This window comes from Heliangelus exortis, chromosome 2 (genome assembly GCF_036169615.1).
Source record: "Heliangelus exortis chromosome 2, bHelExo1.hap1, whole genome shotgun sequence".
NCBI lineage: Eukaryota > Metazoa > Chordata > Aves > Apodiformes > Trochilidae > Heliangelus > Heliangelus exortis.
The window spans coordinates 85,325,291-85,344,590 of NC_092423.1; the positions used below are offsets into that span (position 1 = coordinate 85,325,291).

The following is a 19,300-nucleotide window of genomic DNA, read 5'->3' on the forward strand; positions in this document are numbered from 1 at the left end:
CAGTGCTCCCCCTTCCTGCCTTCTTAAGCCAGCAGTCTTGGTGGAAGTACTCGGGGCTGTCACCCTTGCATTGGCACAAAAGGGCCATGAGCCAGTGTGACACCAGCACTGTCTCCTGCAGTACTGCCGAAGGCACAAAATGCAGCCCTGCTCTGGGCCACACTGTTCCCTGAGCAAAGGCTGACCCCACGGGGTTCAGCTGGAGTCGGAGGGCACAGTTTCTAAAAGTCCTTGCAGGAAAGAGGAGTGACCAGGCTCACAGAGATGCCCCTGCCATTAAACCCCCAGTTTCACACCCCCAGATAGCGGGCAGCTCACACTGACCTCCCTCCCTAAAGCCCATCCTCTCACTCCTTCAACCTGAGAACAACCCAGCCTCCAAAAATCTCCAGAGTCCCAGCTCTTATGTTACCTCTCACATGCACAAGCCCCACAGCTCTCAGCCCCTCCCCAGACCCAAACCCTCTCTGGGTCACCCTGGAGCTGCTGCAAATATCTCTCGGTTTCCCAGCAGAGCAGAGGTCTCACCTCAGAGGTGATGCAGCAGTTGTATTGGCCACTGTGAGAAGTGTATCCCAGGAGGGAGGGAATGCTGGGGGGTGTTGGCAGTCCAATCCCCACAAAAAAAAACCCCAAGAATCCCTTGTTCCCCTCCCACCAAGCCACCTCACGTTCTTGCTAAGCCTGGTACTGCTGGAGGGGGCCAGCAGCCTGAGCTCAGTTAGAGATGGTCAGCACAAAAATCACACTTTTTTGGTTGTTGTTTTCAAAAGCAGAAAGGAAAATACAGTAAAAAAAAAAATAAAATTAAAACATAACAGCAGATACTTGAGTTCTTCACATCATTGAGGCCCCTGTGATGCTAAGCATCACTGACTAAATATCATTAAAGGAAAGAATCTGTGCTGTGTTTTCTTTGAGTTTCCAAAAGAACTTGCTAATGAAAGGCTGAGGAAGAACAATGCAGAAGGGTGTCTCTCTGCTTCAAGGGCTGCACAGTCAGAGCATGAAACAGTCAAGGTCTGTGTGGCTTTTACACCTCAATGCTGTGCTAGGTACTCTTGTGGCAGAGCTGTGCAGTCACTGGCATTGTATACCACACACACTGTAGAAATATTCACTAAAAATATATAGGAAGTTAGTATCAATTGCATATTATCTGGGTATGATTGAATTTTATGTTTGTAGTTTTAAAATAAACTGGAATGACAAACATTGCTTTAGGCAGTGCTTTGCCATGGGGTCACCCTGCAGGTGATGGTGTGGATTGTTTGTTCCCTGCTCTCATTTTCCCTTTTATTTTCCTCTCTCTCTCCTGACCATTGCAGACCAGCAAGAAGATATCTCACATACCATACTGGGTGAAATGGTCAGGGTGGGCAAACACATCTGATGCCACAGCTAAGCCCATCTCATGCCCAGTCCATCACAAAAAGGGCAGGCCCAGTCTCCTCATCTGACACCAGGAGCTGGGGGTACTCCCATGAACGTGGGCTGGACTGGCTGGGGAAGAGCCATGGTTGGTCTTTTTTTTCCCCTAATTCCATGGTGTCTCCTCCAGCAGGTCTGACGACAGCCCTGATGCTGGGTTTGCTTGTAGGGCTGCCCTTCAGGGTAAGTTGCACTTGGGCATGGGGATCCCAGTGCTGGACAGCCCCAGAGTCTTCACTGTGGCTGACAAGAGCATGGCCATGGCCATGGGGTTCTTCCACCAGCCTGAGTCTGCACCCATGTGGGCTCCTTCCTGCCCCATTACTGCAGCAGGATCTGTGCAACACAGCTAAGCTGGTAACTATTGCCTGATTTTCCCCTCTGCCCCAGGTTAATAGTGCCTGCTTTCGGTTTTCTGTCCTAGAAAGCACAGAATAATCTGGGTTGGAAGGGACCTCTAAAGGTCATCTAGTCCCACCCCCCTATAGCAAGCAGGGACACCCTCAACTAGATCAGGTGAGATCAGGGCACGTCCCCCTAGAAACAGAATTTATCTCAACCACCTGGCACCCAGTCCCATATATCAGTCACCTGATAATAAACCACAAAATTGTTCAGATTTACATTTCTGAAGTGCTCACGTTTCTCAGTGCAGCCAAGTACACAAGAGTATTTGCTGGCCTTTTAGCACACAGCTTCTCATTCCTCTGCACCCCAGAATGCCACTTCTTTAGCAAAGACAGGTATTAAGGGGAATTAATTAACTAAGTTTGCTGGCTGGATAATCAATTTTCTTGGTATAAATTGAGTACTGACGAAAGAATGTTGATCTGTTGCTTCCCCTGCTTTCTCTGCACAGAGATTAAAAATAGAATACCCAGTTGGAGAAATTGGGATGGGATCATATTCCTTCTGAATAGAGAGTTTTTTAACCTCAGAAAATGGGGTGAACTTTACCGGGATTTGATTTCATAAGTGCATTGGGAAAATTATTGTAAAAAATGTCCTAATTTTTAGTTCGTTCAACAGAAGAAAATGTTTCATTCTGAAGCAACTTTTCATTTAGACACTTAAAGAATGGCAAAATCAAGGGCAAAAATCGAAGTGAAATGCTTCAATTCTGTTAAAACAAAAATATATTTACAATGAACAGGATTTGTTTGCCGTTTACTATTTATTTATTTATTTATTTCAAAAATTTCTTTCATGGAGAAGCTTAATAACTTGGGGTCTCCCAGCTCTGTGTCAAAAGGAAGGTTTCTCCCCATTCCTTCCACTTCAGTAAAGCTTTTTGCTAGCTTTTGAGCTCCAGCTGAAAGTCCAGCAGTTTGACACCTTTCATGTTTCTCTACCTTGATCCTAACAGTGCTCTTCCAGCTCTGGTAGTCAGCTATGTATGCCCCAACTAAGGACCCAACAGATGACTGACTCTACAGTGCTGGTCTGTAACTTTAAGCTGGAGGAAGCCCCTTGGGCTTTTTGAAGAAATTCTCAGTTTTTTCCCTAGGTTGCATTTTTTTTTTAAATGAAGGTAGATCCACTTCACTAGCAACCAAATATTTATTTTATTGGCATACTGTCCCATGCCTCCTAACCAACTGCTTTGACTACAAACTGCTCAGACTCTGATTTATTTTTCATCTCATTTATTGCAGGCATGAATACAGGAACAGGTAAACAGCTGAGCCGTAAAAGTTTCTCTCTAGGCACGTTTTCAAGAAAATGCCTTCATACAATGTCTGATGATACACGCTGCTACTCAAATGAAACAAAATGGTGTGAGCAATCTTACTTTAAAGCTGCTACCCACCAGTCCAAGCTGCAGCTGCCAAAGAAGCCTTCTCCTCCACTTACTCTCCCTTCCCTCCTTCTCCACGTCATCTGCAGGTTCTTTTACGGCACTTAACTTTACAAAACACAATTGGGAGGCTGATCTTACATGCAATTACAGGTCAGCCTCAGTATATTTATTGCAAACTCCTTGAACATCAGGACATTAAAAAAAAAAAAAAGGAAAAAAAAAAAGAAAAAGAAAGAAACAATATCCCATTGCATAATTAACAGTAGATTTTTGTAGCCAATGAACCAGAAATGTATTCAGAAAAAGAAAAAAATTAAAAATAAAGGATACCTGTGAACAGTTCAAACAAAACATGATGCTGCCTCCAATGAAACATTTCACAGCATTGCCATCTCTGTTTCAAATGGGCACGTAGGCATCCTGTTGCAAGAGTTGTGAAGCCACAGACTGGAACTTCAGAGGAATTAATTTTCAAACATTGCACTTTCAGGGTCTCAGTATGTTTGAAACATGAAAAATCTCACACACTGTGGGATCTGATAGAGATATGGAATCTCAAACAACAATTCTAAAGAAAATCCGGTCATTTCTTTTGAAACAAAATAGTGAGAACAGCTGAATCACACAGAAACAGAGCACACTTGGTTGGCTTCCATAAGAGATTGCAATATGAGAAAAATATTTAACTCCTTGCATAGCTATTTAAATGGCCAATAAATTTTGCTGGAATCACCCAAACATGACAACATTGCATTGTGGCGCTTACAAACTTCACGCTGAAAAGCTGGGATCTGCTGGCCGGGCCATGGCATCACTCGGGGCACTGTTAAAAGCCAGGGACACCCCTGGTAGGCTTTGCCAGGATGGCTGGAGCAGGAGGTTTCATCAACCAGCTACTCCCAGACTGGGCACAACCATAATGAAGCCTCCATGCTGGTGCCACTGTGAGTTACCCCACCTCTCTGTTCTCCCCAGGAGGGATAAAAGCTGTTCTGACGACAGGGTGTTTCTGGTAGTATATTTACACCTAACGTGCAAGGCTTTTGTTGGCAGAGCTACATCAATCACAAAACATACCTCAAAGCACCCCTGGACGATGTAGCCATGTCGACAAGGGTTTGCAATATAGACCTAACCAGAGGGATGGTGAGCAGGATTCATCTCACTTAACTTCAAGCAATATAAAGGTAGAAATTTAAGTCAGAGGCACCTCTGGAAGGCAGTTCCTTTGAGCTCTCATCAGGTGAGAGCTGGGCATATTAACCTTGGGTGAGATGAACCCTTTCAGAGGAGAGCTGAAGAGACAAACTCCTTCCAGCCACCTTTTCCTGTCACCGGCTCTGGAGACCTTGCTTCAGAAGGCTGCTGTTCAAATGCGTTATCTTTACACGTGTCAATGTACATGACAATGAGAGCCTGTGCTGGGCTTCATGCTGCCACAACTACATATGCAAGCTCATTAAAGCTAGCTCAGATACTTCTGCACTATTATACAGACATACCTTCAGGCAGAGTATCCTCTAACACCTGTAAAGTTAAAGTCTAGGGGCAAATCTTGACTATCTGCCCCTCAGCATGTGGTCACGTTGGCATTGTCTTGTTTACAGTAGCTTTGGGTAACAGGTGTCCTAACACTGTAATTCCCAACCAGAAGGTGAGACAGGAGTGTTTAGTCAGAGGATGTAAAAACTGAGATGCTTAAGCATGGCTAAAGAAGGTACGTAGTAAGAAAGAACTAGGTGATGACATTCTGCAGTTCAAAATTTAGTTTGGTGTCTGTAAAAGAGTTTTAAAAAAGCTCCATTAGATAGACTGCAGAATAGGAAATGGTGGCAGCCAGTGGATAAGACACTAAACGAAACATGGCAAGGTATTTGGGGTTGTTCTGTGGAAAACATCCCGCAGGAATTCAATAGGCACGCACGCTATTCCCTCTGCTCCTGGTGGGAACCAAGGAGGGAGGAGTCTCAGCTCTTTCTCAGCTATGCCAGAACAAGCCTCAGCTAAAAAGACTTGGACACTGTAAAGCAACCTTGAACAACAAGGTTGAACAAGGTTCATGTTCCTTGTGTTCTAGGACTGACAATTTCAGCTGGAGAATTTTTATACAACAGGAGCAAAATGTTACATTTAAAATAACAAATTAACAGCTTGTTTATGACATCTGAAGGGCTGGTCTGACTCAGGCATTCAGTTTTGCTAAAGGCTTTTGCTTATGTGACCAGACTGCCCTAGTGCAGGTAATAGGATCTGTTTGCCCTCAAATCTGAAGGCATATTGTGATGCTCCCAAAGTATGTTCTGTTCCAATTGGTACAACAGAAGTGTACACAAATCTTTCTTTTTTCTTTTTTTTTTCTTTTTTTTTTTTTTTTTTTTTTTTTTTTTTTTTTTTTTTTCTGTTTTTCCTTGTCAATGACTTTGTGAAACTGATATCAGTTCACACATGACTGGGGGTTGCCTAACATCTGTCAGAAGACTAGATTCAGCTAGAGTCTAGTGCCATTCTCAAGCTTATTTTGCTTTCAGCTCCCAAAACAGCACCTCTAGAGATTTCTTTTATTTATTCTTCACAATGCTCAGTTTTACTTGGGTGCTAAAAAACTGTGCTGCTGCTTCTCCCTCACCCAGTACCTTCTGGGAAGTGGTAAGAAAAGAGTAACAGGACATAAAAGATGCAGCCCTTTATGTCTGTGACATATTACCCCCTTTCTGATTTCTTCACAGGGATTTAATGCTCCTAATCCACTTTTAATAACCTTGGATTGATGGAATGGGACATGAAAACATAAGGAACAGAAGTGTCCTGGCACTGTAACTAGAAGGTGGACAGTGTACAAGTTGTGTCTGATTACCCAGCAGTCACCCGAGAACACTGAAATCTGCAGTCCAGGTGTGGTTTTGTGGCTCCTTGTGCCCATTGCTCCTGTTGAGCTACTTCACTGCATTTTGTGTTGTGAGTTTCTACCTAACACCTGTGCTGTTTATTTTGCTTCATTTTATGGCAACCAGAAAGGTTTGGATTTGGTGAATTTAACTGGCAAGTGTAATACTAGTTTCTCAACCCAGTAAATATAAAACAGACGAGTTATTTTATACCTCCACCTTGTAATCCACAGTCCTTCAATGCTCTCAAAGAATTCTCATTTCAGATAAAGAGCACAGGCTAACTCTGAAGGAAACCCAGTCCCACAGCAATCGCTTCCCAGCCTCCACACAAACAGACTGCTGAAGCTGACATAAAGCCATCGTAATCAGTATCAAATGAAGGGCAATCTTTTATCTTAATACAAACAAGAGAACATATTATACAGAATAACAGAAAAATATACATCTTCAGCCATACAAAATGCACAAAAAGCTTTCATGTTGGAAGAGTACCTTGTAGCTAACAGTCAGCTGTCGGTAGCTTTCTAGATAGACAACCGTGCACTACTGAACCCAGGGGAATGGAGAACTTCTTCCTTCTCTTTTATTATTTTTTTTTTTCCCTAGGGCATAGTTGGTAGCCTGTATGCCATAACCACCCTCCCCGGGGCTGTGGTTCTGCTAGTGCTGGAACACCCATCCCACCTGATGCCTGAGAGAGCTCCACTGACTGCAGAGGCTGCTTGCATGCTGGAGGTGAACGGGATGTATGGCCAGGCGTGTCCTCCACGGGCTTGCCAGTACACAGGTGCTGATTAGTAGAATGAAAGAAATGGGTATAGATACAGATATGCTATAAATTACAAATGTTAATATTCTTTAAGGTGATCAGAATCCACATCAGTCGGGAAGGTGGTTTATCTACCCAGGAAAGAAAAAAAATCTTCCCTGGACAAGCTATGTCCACACTGCTGGAGCTCTGCAACCTTCAGTGCTGGGGCAGATGTCTGAGTGTGGGTGAGCCCTAATGCCTAGGCAATCTGAGGAAGGAAAAGCTTCACACTTTGTTAAAAAATGTCAGTATCAAGCTAGAAAGTCAGTAGCAAATTACTTTAAACAACTGATTTTTTTTCATTAATGGAAATACAGTAAGATTTAGTGGAAGATTTAGTTCAAGATGACAAACTATAGGGAGCGTTGGGTGTGTAAACCTGTATGGCGGGCTCTCTTTCACCCTTGCAGCTATTTATATCTCTGAGTGAAGGTTAAGGTTAGGAATTTAATAAGACAGCCATTTATTCTTCTGTGGAGACTAACAGTCCTGGGGTTAGGATGTAATAATCATTCTTCTGCCTTAAAAATGGTTCTTTAACAAATAGCAGTAGCTCATTGCAATTTTCCATTGTACAAAATGACATATTTTCTATGTTACTATCAAAATATTCTGCATAACATTAATTTCTGTGCACTTATTAACATATGTACAGAACAGTGTTTCCCAGTAGAAATCCATATGCTCCTTGCTGATCCTTTTTTGCCCTAGATCTACCAAAACCAAACCTGAAATTAATTGTGTCAATAGTATAAAATCTCAGGAGAGACAAAGGATTGAAGGTTTATTTCCCAGCAGCGAATGAATAAAGGAACTCCTTCAAGTTAAAGTCTAGCTGAGACTTAATTTTAACCAACCGTGGTGAATCCAGGCGAGCCAGGGATATCACACATTTTCCGGATGCATTATGTTGAGTACACAGAAGCAGAGGAATGTAAACAGACAGAAGGCACATGAAAGGCCCCAATCCATTCTCCATCTGATCGAAGTGCGAATTTCATAATTCTGTCATCAAGAGTCTTTTCATCATTTTCTCTCTCTCAAGTTCACGCCTCAGAGTCTCAGCGCTGTGTAATTAATGCACAAACAGCCAATTATGGGAACAACAATAAGTCTCAGATTTCAATTTAAAATAATTAACATTTTCAAAATACCAGTGGAGGGGAAAAAAAGGTCAGACTTGATTCAGTGAAATGGCTGATAGCTGGTGGCTTATTCAAAAGCAAGTACTGCTTGATATTTCTGAAGAGCAAACAGAGGCAGGAAAAAGGACATAAAAAGACCCACATGGCAAAGCAGTTCAGGATTTAATGGCACTCCCATTAAAGGCTACTGATTTCAAAGGACCCTGGAATAGGACTCTAAAAACAAAGCGGCTACAGCAAAAGCCATTACAAAATATTGGTGTTACAGCCTTTAGCTCCTTGACATGGTCTGATATTGGGGGACCATGGTCTGATATGCTCATCTTCATGCTGACTTTTCTTTAGTTCTGCACACATGAGGGTGTGGGAGGCAGAGCCTGAAGTTCTTGCTCTCACCCATTGAATCACTTCAGAGCCCACGGCCTCTGCAACACTGGGAGTGGCCTGGATTAGGGATTCTATTTCTTAATAAACAGTGTGGGGGAAAAAATATTTACTTAGTTTTTCAGAGTATTAAATATATAACACTTGTAAGACTGTTTGGACATATAAACTGCAGTGCAGAAACCTTGTAGCCCATTCATGGACCAGCAGGGGTGGAATCACCCACTTGTGCTTGAGACATCTTGCAGAAGCTGAGCTCAGCACTACAGCTTCAGAATTACATTTATATTGGACTGATAAATTTTTAGATAAATGAACAGTGTTGAACATATGTGCAGGAGCAATGAAACCAAGCTCTGCAAATAATAATTAACAAATGAAAATAGGAATTGACTTTGAGTCAAAAAAAGGCTCATTTATTATGATACCAGAGAAATACTTTTCAACATTAGCTCAGGACTCTTTGTGCTCCAAAAGTATCGAGTATATCTTCTCCTACACTTGTGTTCAGTAAATTATCAGCTTGGGAAATGCAGCTTTTATTAATTTCTACAATAAGAAGCCAGCATGCAAAACCAGCAGGATGGAAGAACTGAAAACAGGCTGGCTGTGGAATGATGGGATAGCTCGCTGTTTTTCTGAGAAACTATAAGAAAGACCACTGAAGCTTGATATAACCCCTCCCCCCCAAAAAAAAAACCCAATCAACCAAACAAACCAATCACCAAAAAAAAAACCCCAACAAAAAACGGGGGGAAAAAAAAGAAAAAAGAAAATGAGTGCCTGTTTCTCATTTAGAAGAGCAGATATTTCTCAACCTCAGCTTTCCTCCATAGACATTTAATTTCAGAAAACAAATTGCAGCAGCGATTATTAAAAGAAAACCTTTGTGGTTCAGACAAAATAACTTGCCTGAGGAAAATCTGCACAACCCTTTCTCTTCAAGCCATTGGCCACAGAAATGGTACACTGCTGGCTGCAGCAGTTAATTAAGATAGCTGGGTTGTTTTTTTTTTTTTCTCAGAGCACATATGAGTTATAGCTATTTCTTTACACAGCCCATCTCTTCTGAAGTAAGTTTTGAGCAGCAACTGGAAATGTGGTATCAGAGAAAATGGCACTTTATGGTAATGATGTTAGAGAAGGAGAAAGCAAGATGACTCCTTTAATGTAGAAAGCATCACAGTATTTCTGTGAAAAAAAACCTGTAGAGTACCTGTCTGCCAGTGAAACTGGTTTATGTGACGTATATATTGTCTGGACTGTTGGAGTGGGTACGGTCTCTGCCAAGGATCTCAGCACAGGCGATGGAGCCACTGGCGTTATCTTAGGAGATGACTGCACCACACAGCATTGTATTTTGCTGTCTGTAAATTCTGCCTGCAAAGAAATGTATACAGACATAGAGAGGAAAACCAAAAAAGTGTAGATTAGCCTCTACTGTTCTTAGTACCTTTCACCATCCAATTCATTGCCAAATATTCGGTGACACCAATCAATACTGAGAACAACGAGGAGGCTGCAGCTGTAGCTGCTCAGTTCCACCTCTGCAGATGCTGAACAGGCACCTCTTTTGGTGGCTCTCTCAGAGCTGTGCCCAAGGGACAAGCTTGATGGCAACATACGCTGCGTGACATGGGACTCCATGCAGAGGACTGGCAGCATTCAGATAAAAGACATAATCAGTATGAAGAATGCCACTTATCATTACTGTCTTTTCCCTAAAAATAATGCAGAACATTGACCACATCTGATTTTTTGAAAATTATTCAGAAGTCCTCAGACTATCCTGTATTTTGTAACAGCCAGAAGCCCAGGCCAGAAGTCCCAGTTTCAAAGTGTTCACCCCTTTCCCACATTTGCTAACTGGAACAAGCCTTGAGAGAAGTACTCTTGCATTACCTAGTGACAGGCAACATTAAAGTAATATTGGAAGTGCTGTTTTAAGACAAACAGCAAGCAACCATCTCCTGTCTTTCAGGTGAGGGCTATCAGGGCTGCAGCACAGCAAAGACTGGGCCAGCCTACAGAACTGGAAGGGGAGGATTCCTAAAACTAATCCAGCCCTGTCTTGCAGTGGCCACTGCATGTTGACCCTGTGCTGGGAAGAGCACAGAACAAGTGCAGTTTGTCAGTGCACTACGACTGTTCACTCATGCTCCTACAGGGATCAGCTGCATTTTTTTCTTGACAACTTTTTCTCTGAACTTGTTTCAGACTTCAAGGCAGAGAGGAAGAAAAGTCACCATAGCAAGGGAGCAGCTGTTTGAATAGCAACTTTTCTTTGTCTTAATTATTTCTCAAATTCTGCAAGTCACACAGGATCAGTGCTAAACATAAACAACTCAGTGTAATCAGCGGGACAATTATTTGAGCCTAGAAAAAAATGCCTGTGCTAGACTTGCTTGCTTATTGTAACTTTTTAACATGTACCTGCTCACGTTTCAGCTACATGCATCTGATATGCTCCAAAACATCCTCTGAAGTAAAAGAAATTTTATTAATTCCACAAAATTAGTAAAAAGGAAAATGCAAAAACAAATAGAGAAGCTCTTCCTCCAATCCTGGACAATATGTGTGTAAATATGGGCTAATACAACCTATTCAAGCTTCTCTGTCATTCAGCTTTTAAGACTCAACTTTATAAGCTGCAGAGGTATCAAATTTGGTGTTCCCCATACAGGATCCCTGTCCTCTGAGGACTGCTAGATCTTACTTTATAGCATAAGAAGGAGGTAACAGTCTGTGAGGCCAATTAAAATTCTCCTAGCCTTACTGAAATCAGCAGAGCTTATACTTGCTGAAGATTTGCTGGGTTCTAAACTGTGTTTGCTTTGGATAAGGATTTTATAGCATGTGTCCAAAGAATGTTTTTATATATATCTGCTTTCACAGAATGTTTGAGCCAAATATTTAACTCATCTAAACAGATATAATTTCATTAATTTAAATCTATAAATCCCTATAAATCTATATTTTTCTATAAAGGAAAAGGAACAGAAACAGAAATGGAAAAAAAAAGGAAAAGGAGGAGGAGAAGAAGAAAAAGAAGAAGAAGAAAGAAGAAAGAAGAAGAAAGAGAAGAAGGAAGAAAGGAAGAAAGAAGAAGAAAGAAGTAAAAAGAAGGAAGAAAGAAGAGAAAGAAGAAAGAAGAAAGAAGAAAAAGAAGAAAGAAAAAGAAGAAGAAAGAAGAAAGGGAAAAGAAGAAACAAGAAACAAGAAGTCGTCAGCTGTTGGAGAGATTATTTAGGCTGGGCTGAAAGACCAAAGTTTAATTAACCTACCAAATTGTTTTCCCATCTTTATGTAGTCCTTTAGGTAGCAGCTTCTTTACCATAGATATTCATACATAACTCACTAAAAGAAATATATGGAATCATATGGTGGATCACACACCATTAGATTTGTAATGTAATGGTGTTTTAAATACTTGTGATCTGGATTCTGCCCAGGGAAATAGAACTTTACGAGGAAATTCTGAAATATAAGTTTGGATTTTACTTTGCTACTTCTCTCCCAACAGAGATCTCAGACTTCAAATTTGCCATGAAACAGCCATTTTCTGCAAGATGAAAATTTCTCCGGGTAAGTATGTCAGGGCAGCTTCTGCTTTTGTTTCAAAGTTCTACACACACCCCACCTCACCCCAATGAGAAAATATTTTTATAGCACTCCTAGATTTTGCTTTCATCATAACTGTTACAGGTGGAAAAATCATTTTCTGACAATCATCTCTAATTAGTGGAAAAGCTATTCTGGGAATGTCTTTTTGCTTATATAAAGTAGTACTATAAAAGATACAATCACTGCAACTTTGGTTTAGCCTTTACAATTGTACCAGCTGAACTTGACTGAGCTAGTGAAAAGTTGCTGTGATATATTCCCATGTATTTTCTGATACTGTTATGTAGATCTCAACAGTGGCACTGACACAGCTTGTGAAGCCTAACTAACTCTGGCTTTAAAATACCTATTTGGAGAAAAAAGCCCCACATTTATATCAAATCTCATTATCATGTTTATTGGCTTTTAATAATAACCAGTATATTTTTTTTTTGAGTACATAATTTTGCCATACTTATTATGTAATGCCTCAAACTTTAAAGTAGGACCTCGATTAGACCTATTTTTCAGATTGTCAAATAATAGTTTCCTGTTTGTATGTACTTTACCTTACCAAAACCCCTAAATCTTAACTTCTGTAAAGTTTATCAAGAATTAAATTCAATACTTGATTTAAGCTATTAACTAAACATTGGAGTTCATACAAGGATACCATTGTAATCACCACCAAACTAACTATAATTCTTCCTTAAAATTCAGATGCAAATCCAGTAAGTATCAAGCTTTTGTGATGGCACAGCAGGTGGTTTCAGGCAGGAAGCCATGCAACTGCTAGACAGAGGACTCAGTCTTCCCATTCCCTTATGGCTCCTTGGAAAGATGTTACGGAACTTCACAAGTGTCCTCTCTAAATCTGAACAGAACAACACTTTGGGACACCCCAAAGTAGTGGTGAGCCTTGGCCTTAACTCTTAGTCCTCTGTCGAGTAAGCAGCAATGTCTGATTGCAGGCAAGTTAATTATTGCACAGTGGGGATACTTATATGAATCTAATTTCTACTTGGTATTTATCTTTTTTTTTCTTTTTTTCTTTTTTCTTTTTTTCTGAGGACTGCTCAGTGCGTAAGTTTCTGACACTGTTGAAAAAAAAATCAGTTGGAATTGTGTTAAATACACAGTTTTTTAGTTGTATGTTCTACTTACAGAAAACTGTGGTACTGTTGTAAAAGGATCGAAAAAAGGATTAGATGTATCAGCAGGGAATGTCTTTATCTTTAAAAAAGATAAAGAAAAAGATGTTACTTTCAGAGCATAAAAATGCAAAAGGAAAAAAAAAAAAGCAGCAAAGCATTGCAACTACAGTGACATAGCCAACAAATTAGAGCAGTTCAGCAGAGCTTGGACCAGACCAAAAAAGACCCTTCCAAAAAGGCATACAGAAACCTGGTAATGAATAATCAAAGCATAAATATGAAAACTTGATAAAATAATCATACAATGTAAATACATCTGTTGTGCAAATATGGAGCTGTTTGCATACAATGTATCTTCCAATTCTGTCAACAGCCACTGGATTATTATCTGCTTCATTCAGCCAGCACGACATTTTAAAATGTGAAGTTCAGGAGCAAATTCTGCAGTGCATGAACTCAGGCTAAAGAACTTGTGCTTTATGCATTTCAGACTTCTGCATTTTCACTTACAGGGTTGCTGCCAAAGACAAACACGTGAGGTGGGATAGAAAGAAACCATATATACAACAAGCACGGGGGCCAACAGTTTGTTTCAGGCAGCTATGAGACCCATGTGTGGAGAGGAGGGCTGTGGATAAAGGATGACCTTAGGAGGCTTTTTTGAAAGGTGTCCAGGGATGGAGAGGTCAGAGACAAATGCATCCATGTCCTGAGAAGCCTGAAAGCTCCCAGGGTTTGGTCCATGAGAGGATGGTCACTGGTGTGACCAGACTCTGCTGGAAGATGTCATCACTTCTGTCCTTAAAATGATTTCAAACATTAACTGCATATTAAAAGAAGCAACAATTTCTGTACCCATTTCATTGTGAATGCTGTTCCTCCATTTTTTCCTCCTCTTTAGAATGCAGACATCATTAATTCATTCAAAGAGAGGACAGAATATCAATTAAGGGTATAAATTTTGAACAGCATTTCATGCTTTCCATTTGAGAAACCACATTCTTCACTATGAAAGTGTGTTTTTCACTTTATGGTAGAACTGCTGTGCATTTGTTTTTCGTGCATGTCTTCAAGCATAAATCACTAACTACAGCTGTATAACAGTTGTTTAATAATCAAAGCTACCCCAAGGGCCCTGAGCCCTTGCAGGCCAAAGCAAAACCTGAAATTATGACGTCAAATATAATTAAGTAAATATATAGTGTTTATTTTGTAAATAAAATAACAGAAACATACTGGCTTATAAGGGTGCCAAGGGAAATTAACAGCCATCTGTAGGCCCAGTCCTGCAAACACGTGGAATTAATCTTGGCATTGTCAGGCTTCTTACACATGAGGAGTATGGATGTAAATATCTTCTTAATAGAATAAAAGTGTTTGTAAGTCAATTACAAAGACACAAATGAACAAACAACCGTGTAAGGGAGAAAACAATTTAAATCACAATCTTCTATGCAAACATATTAAATAAAATGTCACACACATTTTATAATCCTCTATTCATGTCTGTTTGCAAGGTGTATCTCTACTGCACTATTGATAGAACCTACTCACTCGGTTGAAGCAATAGAGCCTTGCAAGTTTGCTGTGTTACCTCATACCCAGAGCCAAGTCTGTCAACACAAAACCTGGACTGTTGTAGTGTGTCCTACTCTTCTGAGAGGCAGCAAATATCTGCGAGCCCAGGTTGTCATTCTCAGGTTTTAAAGAGCTTATAATATGATGTTACAGTACAAAATACAAGTGCAGTCCATTACAAACACAACCTTAGAGCCAAAGGCAAACAGGGACAAGAAGCTGGTTGCTCATATGCAATGCTAGTTTCATATTCTACAGCCAAAATCTCTCTAATTTTGCAGGTTGGTCTCATTAAGGAAATGAAGTGCACTTACTGAATACAGAAAAGGAAGAAGGCAGAATAATATTCAAGAACTCACTGGGATTTGGGACCAGAGGCGCATAAGAGGAGTCAGCCCCGATTACACGCTGCAGCACACAGCCATGCAGAATATTCCCTTGCAAAATCAGTACTGCAAGCTCTGGATGTGCCTGAAGCCAGCCTACATTTCAAAACATGGCAAAAACTATTTAACCTTGCTTGTTTATCAACATGAGTTCCTCTCTCAGAGAGCTGTGCTTGTTTAATCTCAAGAATAAGAAAATTTTGACAAATGAAAGGTTTTCTAGGTCTGAATACACCAACTTCCAGCATTTTAAAACAAATGAAAACAGCAATTAAGAAGAGAGGGCAAACTCCCACATACTTTTGTTCACTTTAGGAGTTACAAACAGAAACAATCCTTCTCAGCCTTAGGATTTACTCTTGCTTCCTCTCATTTTTTTTTCTCTCTGGGAAGAGACCACTGTTACAAAAATGGCACAATGGGGTTTATTGGATTGGCCAGGGGCTTGATACGAGGGCTGCTGCCAGTTCCCACAGGGAAAGAAGAGACACAACACTGTTGTTGTCTCCCTAGCACTGGTGGGAGATTCTAATCTATTGATGGCTTGGGTCTTTTGAGTAGGAAGTAGGTAAAACATCATCATCTATGCAACTGCAGAAAAATTCTGTATATTACCGAACACTTTTTAGACTGAGGATATGCAGGATGGGGAGACAGTAGTCTGGGAAGCATCACTTAAGCAACTGGTTTATGTGAATCAGCATTTGGAAACTTGAAAAGTCTTTTCACCCAGGAACATATTTTAGCCTGATTTTAGCCTAATATTTTAGCCTGATTGTCCTGCATGTCCACCATGGCCAGCAGTGTGCTGAAGACAGCAACACTTGCCATCACCTGAGAGAAAGAAGAAAGCCCTGTGATTCCTACCCTACCACACAAGGAAAGCAGTGCCATGGGTGAGTTTCATCCTGACCCTTTTCTTGGGGTTAAATTTATTTCTTGGAGCCAAAACTCTCAGAGCAGCTCAGGAAGCACAACAACTCCCTGACCAGAAGATGGTGCAAAGACCTGAATTTGCCCACACAGTACACAGCCTCTCCCCCTGTCCTAGGAGGAAGACATTCTATACCTCTAAGTAACTTCTGACTCGTGTGCAAGAAGAAGACACAAAACTTTTCCTGGGTTCTTTCTTCTCCCTGCTGTGGCAGCATCTGTTGGGAGATGCCTCCTCAGGACTGAGAAAGGAAGAAGAGCAGAGCCCTCTTCACCACCTATAGCAAACCTACATTTCCTCCACTCTTCTGGAGACCTTTAGCAGGTTCCAGGCTTCCCCTGGGATTGCAGATATGAGGGAAAAAGGAGGAGGGAAGAAGAGGTGGCAGCCCTGTGTGCAGGATGGTCTCGTGAAGCTGAACTGTAGCTGCTCACACTAGCAAAACACAGTGGCAGCTAGCACGTGGGTTGCTTATAGACAAGGTGCTGAGGTATTCTGTCGGCTTTGGTGTAAGACAAAACAAGAGAAGTAACACCTTTAAAGTTTACAGCTGAACACAGAAACTCCCATGGTGGCAGGCAGAGCAGCAATTGAGTCCATGTTGCAGAGCTGCTCAGATGGGATGAGATGAGTTCTGGCACAGGTAGGCTCTTCCATGGGAGCAAAAGGGATGAACTGGTGTCAGAGGGGCTACAGAAATATCATGAGCAACAAGAGGTCAGAGCTATGTTCTTGTTACAGCAGAGGCTTAAACCAGAAAATTTTATTTCAAGCTCACCTCCTCTCTCTGCAGGAGTGAAAACAGTCTTGCAGCCAAAGCCACAACCATAAAGCAACCTTTAAGAGAGGTCCCCTAAGTAGCTGTAATGCCACGGGGGCACGGCATGAAAGGGGAGTGAAGGCATTCTGCATTCCTGTGGCATCTTGCATGCTGAGGGCTTGTTTCACAACCTCAAATGCCCCTGGCTTGAAAGGTCAGGGTGAATTACCAGAGCAGAACTACTTTGGACAAGCAGCTCCTTGTCTGGGATATTTAGCTTGGCAAGCAGTGAATTTACTAAGCTTAAAAGAACGGTTGACTCTTGACAAAATGAAAAGAAATCAAAGAAAAATATGAAATGGATCAATCTCGGGAAAAGTGCAGTGGCTGAGTAATATTTAAGGAGAAAAATCTGAAAACCAGCCAATCTAACAATCACATCGATTTTGTGGGAAGTTGAGTAAAATTTTATTCCTCTGTGGATAATTTTCTGCCAGTACTCAAAGACTTGCTGCCTTATTAGCTGTCTGTTGGGGTGACATATTTTGGAATTATCTTTGTCACAACCAGGAAGAATTAACAGGTATTTCTATCAGAAGGGAATATTATAAATGGCCTCACTGTGACACAAAAACAACACTTCTGGGAGAATCCAGCTTAATTTGGATAACTCTCTAAAATTTGGGGTAGTCAGTACATTCACTGTCCTGCTACAACTTTCTTTCCTTCTATAAATATCCAGTAACATTTTTCTGTTGTTGACACTTTGCTTCACTCCTGTCCTTCCCACCTTGACTGGAGGCCTTTATAACATGATGAAGGAAATGTGTGATCTCAGTGGGTTTGCACTGTCACTTTGTATACTGCCCAAATGGAAGACAAACTTTAGGCCAAACACTTCACCAGATTCCTTTGCATGACAGCAGAAGCAGAGCTGCTAACACCTGAAGCAGTGTCATAAACACTTTTCTCAGCACACACATACAGCCAGAGGAATATTCTGTGGTGCTTTATTTCAAAATACACGCTATAACTTGAATACCATCACATCCATACAGCACAGAAACTTGTTCATTGATTTAGAAAATTATCAGCAGCTAAAACTTCCGGAGTGCATTGCATTAGCATTTCTTAGTCCTGACCCGTGATGTGACTTTAGAAAAAAGAGTTGACCATTAGACCTGGTTTCCAAAACCAGTGACATGATTATGGAGTCAGCAATTGTTCAGTAAAGCTCCTTGTCATACCATTTCACTGGCTGAAATGAATAATGAGGCAGAAAATGTAAACCGAATGAGTTTCTGGTATTTTTCACCATGGAATACCCCGGTGGTCAAACAAATCCTTTTGATGGAGAGTAGATCCTGGCTCCAATGATTGAACACTCAGATAACATCAACCCCAGTTCATTCCCTCTGCATGTAGCAACAAAACTGGTGTGATTGGTAGGCAGGCATAATCACTGCCTGGATGTACACGGCAAAAATCAGACTGAACCAGTGCAGTCCAATAAACAGGTAGTAGGATGATGACTTAAATCAGCAATATAACTGGCTAATTAGTCTTGGAAAGGGCTGTATAAACAAAATGCTGTGATGAATCACACCTGGTGTGAATCCCATGTGCATTACATCACACACCACCTTCTTTTTCTGGGATGCAGGATTTTTTCCACTTGCTGAAATGGTATCCAAGTGTCAGCCAACAGATTTCATTCATGCAATGAGGGGCAGTTTTGCAGAAATGGACTACTGAAAACACCCTAAGGCACCAAATGTGAATTTTTTGAAGAGGATGGGTTTTCTGTGCAAGCCACTAATCCAGAAAGACACTACATGTTCAGAATCTCCCTGCCTACTGTCACTCCCTCTAGGGAGACAGCATTGCAAAATATCCCTCCTATCTCCATCTGGTCTTCAGGTCTTTCTTGCTCATCTTGCAACATTCACTGGCACCTAAGAACCAATGTAAGTGAATTCAGCTGTTTGACTCATCTGACTTATCTGCTTGCTGTGAGTTTCCATGAGACTACAGTACCATCCCCTCTCCACAGGTTCCACTTAACTCCTTTTAGTAAACTGAGAAAGCTTCACCTTGAAAGTCACATTCATGCCACAGCATCCTTACTGAGCCAGTTTCTCTTGGGGTTCTCTCAAATGGTGAACTTGCCATTCCTCTGCTCATGAGGTACACCAGACCTTCTCTGCTTCTTGCTGCAGATTGAATCCACCTGCCCTGGAATATGCCCGGGAAGCATACACCACATTCTTGATGTCCCATTGCATGCTTTTATAACAAGCTAATACTTCCCTCTCCATCAAATATCTTCCTCCCTCTTATAATGACTTTGCACAACCCTTCCTAACATAGAGGTATAACCAGGAGGGGGCTGCGTGGCTCCTTGGCAGTGCTCCAGTGATTTCTG

General features: G+C 41.3%; 1 protein-coding gene across 1 annotated transcript in view; it reads right to left on the reverse strand.

Annotated features, from left to right (window-relative positions):
- Positions 1–3,060: 3,060 nt before the first annotated feature.
- EPB41L4B (erythrocyte membrane protein band 4.1 like 4B) overlaps positions 3,061–19,300 on the reverse strand; it is a 176,166-nt gene continuing 159,926 nt past the window's right edge. Inside the window, exons 23-25 of the mRNA XM_071736818.1 lie at positions 13,228–13,296; positions 9,677–9,840; positions 3,061–7,998 (exon numbers count right to left, since the gene is read on the reverse strand). Coding sequence (XP_071592919.1) covers positions 7,929–7,998; positions 9,677–9,840; positions 13,228–13,296 — 303 coding nt within the window. The 3' untranslated portion in view covers positions 3,061–7,928. The remainder of the gene's footprint in view (positions 7,999–9,676; positions 9,841–13,227; positions 13,297–19,300) is intronic.